The 14,769-nt window shown below is 39.5% G+C and overlaps 1 protein-coding gene across 20 annotated transcripts in view; it reads right to left on the reverse strand.

Annotated features, from left to right (window-relative positions):
- The window catches only part of Nrxn1 (neurexin 1), a 1,056,958-nt gene that overhangs the window by 658,253 nt on the left and 383,936 nt on the right, over positions 1-14,769 (reverse strand). For 7 of the 20 annotated variants that reach the window (XM_035445200.1, XM_035445199.1, XM_035445198.1 and 4 more), the window contains one exon: positions 11,888-12,049. In XM_035445200.1, the coding sequence (XP_035301091.1) occupies positions 11,888-12,049 (162 nt within the window). Of the gene's footprint in view, positions 1-11,887; positions 12,050-13,106; positions 13,152-14,769 lie in introns of those variants that run through there. The other 13 variants (XM_035445188.1, XM_035445190.1, XM_035445192.1 and 10 more) reach the window with 3 other exon arrangements.

Below are 14,769 nucleotides of genomic sequence, written 5' to 3' on the forward strand. Positions count from 1 at the left end.
AAGTGACATATAATGCTGAGATTTTGAGATTCTCACTGCATCCTCATGGCCACCTCTGAGTGACTACATTGCACATTTGAATCTCTCTAAAATTCAGATCTGCATTGCAATTGAGGTCTTCTTACACCTAGGATAAGGGCAGCAAGGAGAATGCATAGTGGTTTAGCAAATAACCACGGATGTCAATGCTACCTAACAGCCTAGGTGCTATAGCTCAGTGATTCTCAAACCTTCTAGTGTATTTGGACTCACCTGCAATCTTATTAATATTCATACTGGTTCACTGGACCTGAGAGAGAGGCATGGGCTTCCCATCTTCAAGAAGCCAAGGAAATACTGTTCTGATAGTCACTTGAACTATAATTTACACAGTACAGAGTAAGTTTCTGGGCACCAAGCATTTTGTGACCTTCACTTCTAGTGAGTGACTGAACTGGGCATCACAGCATTTATTTGCATGTCTTTGACCAGAAATTGTGTGTGTGTGTGTGTGTGTGTGTGTGTGTGTGTGTGTGTGTGTGTGTATGTATTATATAATAAATGATAAATCCAATAACCTTTAAATAACAATGATGGAGGAAGTCCTGTGTCTTATTGGTTGATAAATAAAACACTGTTGACCAACAGCAAAGCAAGATAGGTGGGACTAGGTGAGAAGGAATATTCTTGGAAACGTAGTAAAGAGGAGTCCCCATGTGATCCCGGCAAGAGAGGATGCATGCCACTGGTGTCCTAGATAAGTCTTTATAAAATATATAGATTAATGGTTATGGTTGATGCTTAAGACAGAGCTGGCAAAAAAGAAATCCTAGTCATTGGCCAACAGTATTGTAATTAATATAAGACTCTGTGTGTTATTTAGGGGCCCTAACGTGGCAACGGAACTCAGGCAACTGGCGGAAAGAGTTATCGTTACACAGTAACTTAAGGTAATACTGATTTGATGGTTGGACTGATCTCAAACTTTACCCCTATGGTTTAGCCTGAGGACTATGAAGCAGAGCATATTCTACATAATTCTAGTTTAACCTTTGAAGAAACATTTTGGGCTCACAAGACTTGGCTCTGTACATGGTGAATATAGAAAAGGAAAACAACGATTACTTTTGAAGTAATTTTAATTGAAATCTAATGACAACATCCTTAAAAATTAGAAGACAAAAATTACTCTATTTACAATTCAGTTTAACAAATATTCATATTCTCCAAAACCTTTAAGTTTTCTTAATTATCTTTCCTAATTCTGATACATGAGAAAGTAGCTATTTCAACAAAAGATGAAACAATAGTGTACACAGAGTTAAGAAATGCTTCAAATTTTTTCATTAGCTGTATAGTCTTGACAATGTTAACAATAAGATGTGACTTCTGTTGTGGAATATATTGTGGAATGTAAAAGATGTTTTACATTCGTTTATGGTACGGAATATTTGTTTAGTGATACAAAAGTGTGTTGCGTTATTTTATGTTGTATTTGTTTAACTCTGTAAAGCTGTGTTACTTTGCCTGTCTAAAACACCTGATGACCTAATAAAGAGCTGAACAGCCAATAGTGAGGCAGGAGAGAGAAATAAGCAGGACTGGCAGACAGAGAGAATAGATGGGAAGAGAAGGGGGTAGAAAAGGAGAAGGAGAGGAGGACACTAGGGGCCAGTCACCCAATCATATAGTCAGTCACAAAGTAAGAAGGAAAGAAAGATATGTAGAATAAAGAAAGGTAAAATCCCAGAGGCAAAAGGTAGATGGGATAATTTAAATTAAGAAAAGCTGGCTAGAGACAATGAGATTGATGACTACCTTATATGCCATCCTAGTGCCTTCATCCAGTAGCTGATGGAAGCCGATGCAGACACCCGAAACTAAACACTGAGCTGAACTCTGGAATCCAAGTGCAGAAAGGGAGGGGTGATGAGCAAAGGGGTCAAGACCAGGCTAGAGAAACCCACAGAAACAGATGACCTGAACAAAGGGTTGCTCATGGAACCAAGACTGATAGCTGGGAAACCAGCATAGGACTGTCCCAGATCCCCTGAAGGTGAAAGTCAGTTTGGAGGACTGGACAATCTATGGGGCCACTGGTAGTGGATCAGTATTTACCCCTAGTACACAAATGGACTCTGGGAGTCCTCTCCACATAGAGGGATACTCTCTCAGCCTAGACACATGGGAGAGGGTCTAGGCCCTGCTCCAAATGATATGACAGACATCGAAGATCCCTCATGGAGACTTCCTCACCCTCCCTTGGGAGCAGAAAGGGATTGGGATAGGAGGTCAGGGGAGGAAGGAAGAGAGAGGGAACTGGGATTGATATGTAAAAGAAGGTTGTTCCTAATTTAAATAAAAAACAAAATGAAAAGAAGAGAAAAAAGCTGGCTAGAAATAATCCAAGCTAATAATCCATCCCTAAGTAAGAATAAGTTTCCTTGTGTTTATTTGGGAACTGGGTAGCATGCCTTCAAAAAGCAAAGAGTAAAAAGCAACCAACTATGGATTCCCACAGAATCTAATTTCTTATTAACTGTTTGGGGCAGTTAAATGGGAAACATATTAACCTAGATGATGTAACAAAACCTGAGAAACTGATTGGTAGTGGGGGCAACCTTCATATTTTTCAGGGTAGGGCAAAATGAAAGCATGAATCCCACTGTTAAACACAATCAAGGTATAAGATGCAGCTTGGAAGTGCATTCCCAGCACCAAAAGTAAGTTACTCAGAATCTTAAGATGGTAACAACAAGATAATAAGTAAGGAATGGGTTATTCATTGTTTGGGGACCTTTGTGACTGCCTTCACTCACAATAGTAGACCTTGTCTGCAGGACAACTCTAGCCAATATTTACCATATTGCTAAATTATTGCAGCTGACATGCTACTGCAATGCTACAAGACACCAGAGGCTCTTCTCAGAGCTTCAGACATAACCCCACCCAATGTTTTAAGTACCAATATTGTTCCACAATCATGGAATATTAATCCACAATTATGGAAATCCAGAAGTTTTAAATGTCTTGTGAATGAATCTTGGGAAGCTGGTTTTGAACTCAGGTCTGTCTCATTCTAAAACTATTCTTCTTAAGTAATTTAATGCAATTAGTTTTCCACAATAGGGCATTTTTTGTCCAAATTTAATTCAAAATTAGAACCCAAGGCTCAGAATACACGAATACACTAAAAAGATAATTTAGGTTTTATGACTTGGATCAGATCTGTCGTATCAACTTAATTGTTCTAAGCCTTTAAAGTCTCTAACCACCCCATACCCCCAATTACAGCATACTCCTACTCACCATACATCCCTAGTAAACCTATATCCCCCCTGTAACTCATAATTACCCTATACCACTCATCATAGTCTAATAATACTTTATCTCTAGATCTTCAAAAAACCCACTGTAGTGCTATAAAACATGAGCAGTTGATGAGCTGATCATCAAGCCACAATTCCTTTGTATAGAGAATATTTACTCAACAAGGATGAGAATATCATTTTCCTATTATTCAAAATTGCATGCTTCTGAATAACAGAATTATTTTCATTTTAAAGTAATTAATTTGTTTTAAGTGTGTTTCAATAATGATGATTTCCCTGGGGGAAAAAGAACAACACCAATTACAGCACACAGAAATAATTTTCTTCTAAACATAAACACTTTGATCCAGGCAAACAAGACAAGGGTACATCATCTCATAACAAAAATTGAGGAGAAAAGTAAAATACTCATTTTCTTTTAGGTGAATTTCAGGTTTTCCCCTTAATGTGACTCAACCTTGATAAAGTTATAAACTTTCATTTCCTCACAAAACTCGTCATCCTATTGCTTGCACCGTGCTACATAGACACTCATTTCATGTAAGGTTCCTATTAAGCTCCAATTCTGGTGGTAGAACTAACCCACCACCACCATCACCACCAGTTTCACCCCTACAAACATGACCACCACACCTCCACCACCATTACCACCACTGCCACCAACAATACCACCACTACCACTGACAGCACTGCCACCATCCACCACTACCACCACAGCCACCACCCAACACTACCACCACCATCATCACCACCACCACCACCATCCATCACTACCACCACAGTCACCACCAACACCCACCACTACCACCACCATTATTCACCACTACCACCACCATCACCACCACCACCAACAACAACAATACCACCACTACCACCACCACCCACCGCCATCATCATTCTACTTTGATTTCATCAGCCCCACTCCAATTATGCAGCTGGGCAAAGTCAGTAAGTCAGATTACTTCATCACCTTCTTTTGAACACATGAATAGTTCCCTTGGGCACTCTCAATCACAATCGCTGCTATGAATATATCTCAAAGGTGACTTGTCTTGCCTCCTTTATGGAGCTTGTTTTGAAATCTATATGGCTCTCCATATAGATTCCTAGCTGAACAGTTGTCTTTATCAATGAGTTATCAGCCCCCAGCACAGAGCCTGGCACATAGTAAACACTGATTGAAACTGAACTGGATTCAGTAAGATGGATCAGCAGGTAAAGGGTGTTTGCTGCTGTTGTTGAAGACCTGAGTTCAAACCAACAGCCTCCTAAAATGGAAGGAGAGAACTGACTCCTATAAGTTGTCCTCTGACTACCACAAATGCTCCATGTCATGACACACTAAGTATATGAATGTGAATTTAAAAACAAGTAATTGGATACACATGTGAATACCAATTTCAACAGGCCACACTACTCAGTGGGAGTGGAAATCATTGGTCAATACTCAATGTTAGCCACTGTTCATTCCTGCCATCTGCTGGGCTGAAAAATGTCATATTCTATAAAACATATCAAGTCCTTTGAATTAAAATGTCATTGAGCCCCCTACCAGACCATGTTATGCTGGCTTGGTATTTGAAAGCACTATAATTCATTATGCCAACTGCTGATACAGTTCCAGGCTATGGGGCATCTGCCGAAAATGATGGGAAATAAAAATCTGTGGCTCCCTGGAAGGGAGTTGCTGTGTGCAAAGAGCTGCATTCCAGGCAAGAACTCACCAGATGCTTTGTGGACTAAAGGATTGAGTTCCAGTTCCTTGGGGACCTGAGCAGATGGGACTCCCTGAGTCCAATCTCAAAGAGGAGGGTCTATGGCAATATGCCTGGTTTCTGCCCCAATTGTTTTTCCGCCATCCCCCAAGGCTATAATGCACAGAAGTTAACTCACTCCTAAGCAACATTCCAGCACAATGCCTTATGGAAGTCCAGAGAGGACATCCAAATGTGTTTCCTATGGATTCCCCTTAGTAGGCTTGGCTGCACAGTACAGAGAAGTATGGAGAACTTTATTAGCTCATGTAAACCCTTAGATGAGGAAGAGCATGTGGCTACTAGGTAGGAAAGAGTACTACTGTTGTTGCTTGCCATCTCCCTTCTCCAAATGCTTGTAAATCTAGGCAGCCCCTTTGCTTTCTTTGTTATAAAAATTCATATGACTCTTATTCCATCTAATGTCAAGTTTATAAATACCCCGGGACTGAAAGAAAAGAAGCAAGGGATGTACTGTATTATGGGAAAAAAAAAACACAGAATTGCAGCTAAAGACAAAGAGTCTGCAGTTGGATTCCTTGGGTTCAGGGTTCTAACTTTAGCTATTTGGTGACTGGTTCCTGGTTAGGCTAGTTATCTAACATGACAAGTCATCATGTCTTCCTCAATCTGAGAGGGACAGTGTTAGTGTATAACTGCTGTCCTGATCTGAGTGTTACATTTGAATACAAGAAGCGCCCCAAAATGAGTCTATTGTTTTTTGTTTGATTCCATATGGAAATGTCAATACTAAAGAAAAATAACAGGAACATTTTCCTCTTATACATTTCTGATGTGTAGGTAAAGATAAATATCAAATGATTACACTGAATTTCATTACTTTATTTTGAAAGTAAATTATAGTTTGTCTCCCTTGTGCCTTCAGACACACAACTGTTAGATATTATAGATAGTGTATGAAAGAAACATTTAAGTGCTTGTTACATGGCCTGTCTTTGCTGGCTCCCTTATTGCTTGTGGGAAATCAGATGGTACATAAGAATTTGTAAATTTCTTTTGTATTCCATAAATATTTGCTTAAAAACTATAATAAAAAATTAAACAAAAGTGATATTTTCTTTGCTTAAAATTTGTGGAAAAATAAAACCTTGGTTTTAGATCTGTAAAAATGGTACAGGCCAATTTAGTTATTCTCTGAGTTAAAACAAGAATTGGTTCTTGGAAAGCAGCCCAATGACACTAGTGAATTGTCATTTATCCTCAGACAGACTGGAATACGAGGGAATTGAGCAGAAATATATACGACAGTTATTCTAAGAAGGCACCTGATCCATGGATTCACTCATTTCAGCTAAACCATCAGAATGACATCCCGTGAACATCTGATCTAGCACGGGGACATTTGATATGGAAAAGAATCTGGAGCTATGGTGACAATTAGAATATGAGCAAGACCAAGCATGAGTCTCCATTAAGCTTCCTCTATATTTTCTTCTAAGCAATTAATCTTGCATGCATTAGTAACACTTATCTTAAAATAGTTCATTTAACACAAATTATCCAAATCAGCAGAATATTAACATAAATCACATGATAATAGGTTACACAGAAATATCTGATGTATGTGAGAACCTTCTAGGAAAAAGTAGAGAACTAAAAAGCATCATTCCCCGGAAGAGTCAATGAAGCACAAGTGAGGGTCACCCTAAATGGACTGGAAAAATACTCCCAGCCAACATTTGGATGCCAAGTCCAGGATCAGAGAGCCTGTGAGGTGGGACCTGCCTAGACCCACATCAGGTGGCTGACAGACATCACCGAACATCGCCTTATCCTCCAAGCTCCTGCCACTGCAATTTCTCCAACAGGTCATAAAAAGGACCTTATTTCAGAATAGGAAAAATAACCTAAAATGCAAAATCTGTGGTGGCCTTTTGTTCTTATGTGTAGTGGTTTCCATCTTGGTGGAGGAAGTCTACCGGAAGGAAGGATTTAGATGAGCTAGGTCTACCAGGGACAGTCTTCACAGTGTTAGTACATCCTCTGCTGTGCAAAAAGAAGGAAGTGCAAAAGGGCCTTCCTCACAAAGGAAGTACTTCTCCCCAACTACTGAGAGCCATGCAATGTGAGAACAACAACGGTGTGGTCCCTACATTCCTCTCAGGGGACTGTCCCCCCATTCCAGTGAACTCAGAAATCGGCCATTTTCTGTTTTCACAGTGAGGGAAAATTCCTTTTTATTAGACGGGGTGTTTCCTGAACCTCACCCACCTTCGAGCTTCCTACAGATTTCTAGTGATAAAAATCTCCACGTGTAATTACAGGCTGAGCTGACCTAATTAGGTTAATGAAATTTTCAGTAGGGACTTAATTCCCTCTAGCGTTTCACTCCATTTTTAACCCCCTCTCAAGAATCTTTCCTCGGGCACCTTCCAAGCCATTCTTAGAGGCAGCATTTTGAATTACCTCACACAGGCACAGTCTCCACCACAGCAACTGATTAGGAAACCTGCAGCAGGCACGAGTCTGAAAACAGACTTCAGACAAAGCATTCTAAGGTGTTTTATTCATGAACACAGTCATTTCCCCTTTCCTTGGTCTCCTTTCCTAACCAGCAAGCCATGCTAAATAATGTCCACTCCGCAGGAAGGAAGCAGGTGTTTCAGAGTGTTTTTCGGACACAGAGAAATTACGACATACAAAATACTGGACTTAAGTTAAGCACGGATAGGATTAATGGGAGAAGCATTACTCTCACCACTGGATCCCTTACTATCCAAGTCCTCATGGTCAAAATATTGGAGTAAAACACTCCATGGGTGAGATTTTCACCAACCTTTGGTAGCTGGGAAGCGGCCTTTAATGAGCACGTTGGGACAAAACTATAGTACTTGAAGCCAAGGAAATGCTTTTTCAAGTGTTCCAAGATAAGTGGGTGGGACTGGAGCTTCCTCAAATGGATCCTAAGCATCTCCTTCAGATGCCAAGGTTCCTCTTTCTTCAGGGCTCTCAACCTTTCTCCTATTTGTACCTATTTGTCGTTCAAACACACTTCAATAGAAAATTTATAAAACATTTATAAATTTATAAAACATTCTTAGGAAACATCTATTAGCTTTAAAATGATGCTTCCAAAAATGCAAAGACTAGAAGCAAGCATTCCTGCCAAAAAAGAATTTGGGGTGTTTTCACTACAGTAAGATTTTGAAGTGTATTTCTCAAAGCCTGTGTCTAATTTTATTACAGTGATCTATGTATAATGCTAATTCATTGTTTATAATTTCCCTTTGCCTTTCCTAAAACTTCAGTCTGTGAAAGCCATTTTCTCCAATGACTTTTTCAATGGTTTGTGACTAAGTTAACTGTTACAAAAGAAATTATTTCTCTGCTAGCTGTTCAAGATCTCTTCTTGTTTTCAACACACTGTTTTTTACACACTGTTATTTTATTTTGAAATTTGATTGTCATACACTAACTTTGTGTGGCCCGGTAGCTGAAGGTGCCACTCTTAGGTCTCATTTAACATTACAAATGCCACAAAAGAAGAAAGATGTCATTAAAGAAAATTAAACTATAGGTTGCTGCTTTATGTTGAAAAATTTCTTCTTCTTCTTTTTTTTTTTTTTGCTTTAATTTTCAAGAATGGAGGTAGAACTTAGTAAATGAAGTGGGCATGTCTAGTTTTATGATAATGAGCATGGATCACAATGAGGCCATCATCATCCAGTCAGCTATGTTATCTGTCTAGAGGCTGGGTGCTAACCCTGTGTTATCCCTTCATTGCTCCCCAGCATTGCCTTCTCTACATCTGCTTCTCCACTTTCAAAGCAATCAGAGTTAGAGAATGATTGTCAGGGTTATTCCTACTCCAAAGAGTCCTCTGTGGCTTCAGGCTGGGTGCCCTTAGACTCTCCTACAGAACTGACTATCCTAAGGGGGATTATGTACTGGATTGAAAATAAAAAACAAAACAAAACATAATAAGCCAATAAATGGAGTTGTAATTAAGGCATTAGGAATGGAATCTGCTATAGGCTAGGAACTCTAAACCAGGGTTTAGGATAACAAACAAGAGAATGAACACTGGCATATTCCTCTCTCTTCACAAAGTCTACAAATCTGACCTTCCTAGAGAAAGGTGATTTAGCTAAAAAAAATCCATGGTGCCTTTTCACTATTTTTTTTTTCAGAAATAAGCAAAATCAGGCTATTATGAAAGATGATCCAAATGTAGGTGGGAGCTATGAACAGGTGAAAAGCCTTCCAATGGAATATTTTAAATTTATAAACAGATTGTATCTATGACCTTCTAACCCCTAGTGTGCTGGAGGGAAACCAAGTGAGACACATCACACAGGACTGCAAATCCTCACAGCACTTGCTCCAAACAAATTCCCCAGGCTATGGGAAGCAGAAAGGTGGCTTGGGTCCACCCCACACGTAGGAAGGATTTGGATGTAAAAATCTACAGAAAGGGAAGAGAGAATGAACCCACTTTTATACACTTGCTGGCTAAGGGACACTTGAAAGACCATGTGACTTCATGTTTTTCTTTTTTTTTTTGCATTTTTTCTTTCTGTCATATTGTTTGTGATTGAACTGTTAATATAAGAAGATGAATGGTGAGCTATATCAGTGTATGAACATCTGAACAGCAGAGATGTTGGTCTGAAGCATGACTTAATTTGTAACTCTTATTTCCAGAGAAGGCAGTTCACTGCAGCTTCACATACATGAAAATGTGCTTGTTCACTGGACCCATAGCAGAATGTCATTTGTCTCAGAGGACCCCAATATCTCAGTTACATCCATTTTTCATAGGCATGCCCAAAGATGCTCTTCAGCTAGGTTTACATTCCTGCTAAAAGTCCTTGGGCTCTGGACATTTTCCAGTTTAACCAAAGTATCACACTTTATAGGTAAAGGATGTCCTATGACTGATTACAGAGTGGAGACAAACATCACACCTTGGTGTGAAGACTTAGGAATGGCCAGGAAAGGGTTTGGGGAGTGTATTTATGAAGTCAAAGCATGCAATGACTCTCTTTACTCAACTAATCAGAACTACTTTGTTTGTCTTCTGCCTGTCCAGGCTCACATACCTGCCTTCCATGTCTTTCTTGGTTACTGAAACTCACATTCAGTTAAGTCTCTTTTCAGCTCAAACAAGTACATTGGCCATATGTTCTACTACTGCATTATGCATTTCTAAAACCAGCTTCTATTTTTAATGAAACTGAGAGCTCGTATGTACAACCTTGAATGTCAGTGACCTAAGAAATGTTTCTAGGAGATGGTGAGTTGTGGTAATTACCAGCACAGAAGACTAGGAAATCCTGAGCTTCAGGTTTTAGTACCTAAGTGTAGTGGTTCTTCCTGAAAATAACTTACCTATTCTGAGCCTCAGATTCTTTGTTTGAAAAATAAAGAAGGTAAATCGCTAACTACATTGTGAGGGTCACTGGACAGCTTAAGATACTGTTAAACACTAAGCACTTTGAAGATGTTGATACTGTTTCTCTCATAATGATGATTACCATATTGCTAGTTTGTTATTGCCTATGGAGATTAACAAAGACCCTATGGCATATTTTATATCTTCAGAGAGTACTATTCACTCTCTGAGAGGCAAGCTCCCTCACCCCAAGGTATGGATCCATTCTGCCCTTGGCAAACTGCATGCATCTGTTACACTATAGCAGTTCTGAATTCCCCTTGGGGTTATTTTTCTCTGTCTGTCTGTCTCTGTCTGTCTCAGTCTTTCTGTCTCTTTCCTCCCTCTTTCTGTCTCTCCCTCTACCTCCCTCTCTCTCCCTTGCTCTCTTTCTCTCTTTTGCTCCCCCCCCTCTCTCTCTCTCTCACACACACACACAGGGAAACAGTTATAGTATTTTTGAAGACAAATAATGATGACTTAACATAAAATACTGACTTTTTCACTGTTGGGTGAAAAATAAATCTAAAATAAAATACTTCAATCAAGTTTATATGATTACATTTTCTTCAGAATAAAACAAACTACAGCACTGCTTGTTAGCAGTGATTGTTGTACCCAATTAACTGGTAAGTTCATAATCATTTCACTTTATATTGTAAAAGTCTACATTGTTTCATTGCTGCCATACAACAAAGGGAAGAACTTTATGCTCCAATACCCAGAAAACAAAATTTATAGTGACTGAATATATTTTTTTTTAAAAAAAATTTAGCCCTTATGGAATATAAAATTGGAATTCAAGGCCCTTCAGGTCTTTCCTCACAAATTGCAATCTTATAAAAATTTACAGCAGACACTGACAGCTGAGAATGGAGGATAAAATTGCTCTCCTCGGCTCTGATTTTCATCAGGTAAATATGTCAACTTACCAGATCACAAAGGACACCGCTCTCCCACTTTCAGGACACAGTTAAAAATACAGCAACAGAATTATTTCATTATGCAGCCTCATTTTTGTTTTCTGTTATGGCTTTATGTAGGTTGTTTCCTTTCCTCTTGTAGCTCTTTTTTTTTTCTCTCTCTTTTTCCTTTAACTCTCAAACAAGCCACCAAGGTACACACAATGCCCCAGACAGTTAGCTCAAAACAATTATCCCTTAGTATAACTTTAGACCAAATCTCTTTTGGTTTGATGCCCTCTCATAGCTCTCCAGGAGAGTGTCCACTGTGGAAAGCAGAGATTAATTCCTCAGCATGATGTGTGAGCTGCCTCCCCCCACCATCCTGCCTAAACAACACAAGCCTGAATGTAAGGTTGTGCCATTCACTCTGGGAACATCAGGTCTTCTGTAAAGGAGCTCTCAGTCTGGATCTGCAAAGATGAGATCATGAGTTAAGAATGGTTCCATGACTTCAATATTTACCTCTTTGAGACAGCCCATAAAGTTGTTACTGACTGGTGACCCTGGAAGGTCGGCTGTGCTGGGACTGCCTCCCACATAGAAAAAGTCATCAGACCCCAGCATGGTGTAATCTTCTTGAGTGTAGCCCGTTGTGGTAAGAATCCCATCCACTGATATTGTCACCTAGATAACAAAGCACAGGGAAAGGACACGCTATACTCAGACCTAGATGCTGCAATCCTGGGGTATGCCTGTTTGTGTTTGGTTTATTTTATTTTTTTGTTTTGCCTTTTTTGTTTTGTTTTGTTTTTGCTTTGCTTTTTTTTTTTTTCTGTTTGGTTTTCAGTTTTAGCCCTATAGCGGAACCCATTTTCATGTCTGTTTGACGTTTATTCTTGGATTCTATTCAGCTAGCCCTGAGAGATCTATACTAGTTAGAGAGTTAACTGATCATTGAACTAGCGTCAGCATCATCCCTGCTGCAACTCAAAAGTTATTTAGCAGACACAAAAATGGTGTTAGTAAAATGCCTCCTAGGTTAGTTTTGCTGGTGTACATATTAGTAAAGTTTAGTTGTCTGTTATTCACTAGTCACAACGTGCACCTTGTTAACGGGAAAGGCGCAAGCTATTTCCAGCAAAGTCACTGTTTGCACTACTGAGCAGCAACTGTTGAGCATGCAAGTGCCTGAGGCATGCTTAGGGAAGACTAGGCGGCAAAACAACCAGTGGAAGCAGCACTCGCGATGCACATGCAGGAGGTACAGAACGTTCAGAAAGTAAAGGAAAGAAGACGGGAGAACCAAAGGAGAAAGATAACGGCTTAGTGATGAAGTAAAGATGAGTGGGCGTGGCATCTCCAACATTCCCAAACCAAGTTTCCATGCCATGCATCATGAATCGTTAGAGACTGGCTGAGCCTGCGGTCACTTGGGCCAGCCACCATTTTTTTTTTCTTATCTCGTGTTAACCACAGCTGGATGCAAAAAAAAAAAATTAAAAATTAAAAATAGTTTGAAACGTTAACGATGCCCCTACGAGGTGAGTTCGAAAACAGAAGTTGACAGGGAACAGGTTAAAAAAAGAAAAAGAAAAGTCAACAACAGATGAAAAGAAGGAGGTCAAGGTAAGCAGAAGGGTACCAACCGCACTTCCTCTTTTGTTAATGATGTCTACAGTTAAAAGAAAGAAAGGAAACACACGGCAAACCCAAAATAAGAAACAGTTAGAATGATATCTACCGAACAATGTAGTTTGTTTACCATAGCGTGTCCAATGCCTGAGTGCTTTGTGGAGAAGGGGGGAGAAAGGAAATTAAAAACTGTGAACAGAATAACGATCGTTACTTAAAAAATATGATGGTCTCTACCATGTTAGTACATTTTTTTTTTTTTTTTTGATTCAGGTAACGGTTAGTAGAATGAAACATTCCATGAATGACATGTTAGTTATTAAGCATGTTAGTAACATAGAAAAAGGGCAAAAAAATTTTACAAGGAAAAAAAGCAGACTAACAAATAGGCCTCCCGCAGAGGAGATAGTCTTTTCCTGCCCTTGGTCATCTCTTGTCACTAGACAGAAACAGACACATGGCAATGTTCCTTTTGTCTTCCTGAGGACAACTGAGGGCCATCATAAACTTCTACAAAGGATTCATTTAAAGGCCTGAAGCCTATCAGCTGGCCGTTGTCACCCTAGGCCCTCCATAGCCCCCCACTCCACACCCACACCCAGCCCCAGCAAATTAGTAGGATTCTGTTGGCATTGCCCTGCTACTCAATTTTACAGCACACAAGGACTCCTCCTCAACTCCAAAACTTCCTTCGGTCATATTGACGGACTTTAGGGTCACAGTATACTGCAATGAAACAGAGCAAAGATCCTGACACACGAAATGAGCAGAATGGACTTGTTTGTGATCTGTCCTGCCACGCATGCGCCCTGTCTGCAGCAACCTCTGTTTTCTTGGAGCTATGGATTCTCAACTGGCTTTGTAACCTGAGCAAAGGCACATCTAGAAAGTGGGCACCTCAAGACCCACCCTTCCTTCTGTGCTTGTCTCAAATGAGCCTCCAGTCTCTTGGTGAGTATATGAGAGGGGAAAAAAATGAAAACGGAAAACCAAAGAGACAGACTTACAGGAAACCCCGTGGTCTATGGCTACACTGACTGTGGGTAACCCTCTCCCAAAGCGGTGGGAAGCAAGTGGCTCCTCCCGTGTCCATGGGTATCTGAAAGGCCTTGGAGACACTCATAGTCTTTAAGTTTTGCTTGTCTGCCTCAATTACACTAAATCTCCACTCCTAAACTCCTTTTTGCTTCTCTAGATCAGATAGCTGAAGCCTTTCAGAGGGGAAGGAAAAGGTTAGTTAACAGCTCAAAAAAGAGAGCGCCTTTTTGGCAAAGGAAAACCAGAGACAATCAGTCATTCTGCAACTGTTCAGAGAAACAACAAGTATGTTAAGGATATTAGTTTGAGATTAGCATTTACCATTCAAAAATTAGTCATTGTCAACACTTAAGAAAACGATACATTATAATATAAAATTTCAGATAATCAAAAATCAAAATGATCCAAATATGAGAATAATCTAGTCTGCATTCAGTATATACTGTAATATGTCCCATTAAAAACATACAGTATAGCCAGACTCAGATTCAGTAAAGAGTAGGTGTTTTCTCAAATATAGACTTGTGTTAGAATATATATATATATATATATATATATATATATATATATATATTCCAATAGAAGTGGGCACCTAGAGGATGAGGTTACCTTCCATATCATTTGTAGTTTAAGTTAAATCTATGCTAAAAATAAAAATATCTTCATAAACAAAAACTTCAGAATATAGGTTACACCCAAGACTTAACTTTTCTCCTCAGGAACCTTTTGTTTTC

The sequence above is a fragment of the Cricetulus griseus genome, chromosome 5 (assembly GCF_003668045.3).
Source record: "Cricetulus griseus strain 17A/GY chromosome 5, alternate assembly CriGri-PICRH-1.0, whole genome shotgun sequence".
NCBI lineage: Eukaryota > Metazoa > Chordata > Mammalia > Rodentia > Cricetidae > Cricetulus > Cricetulus griseus.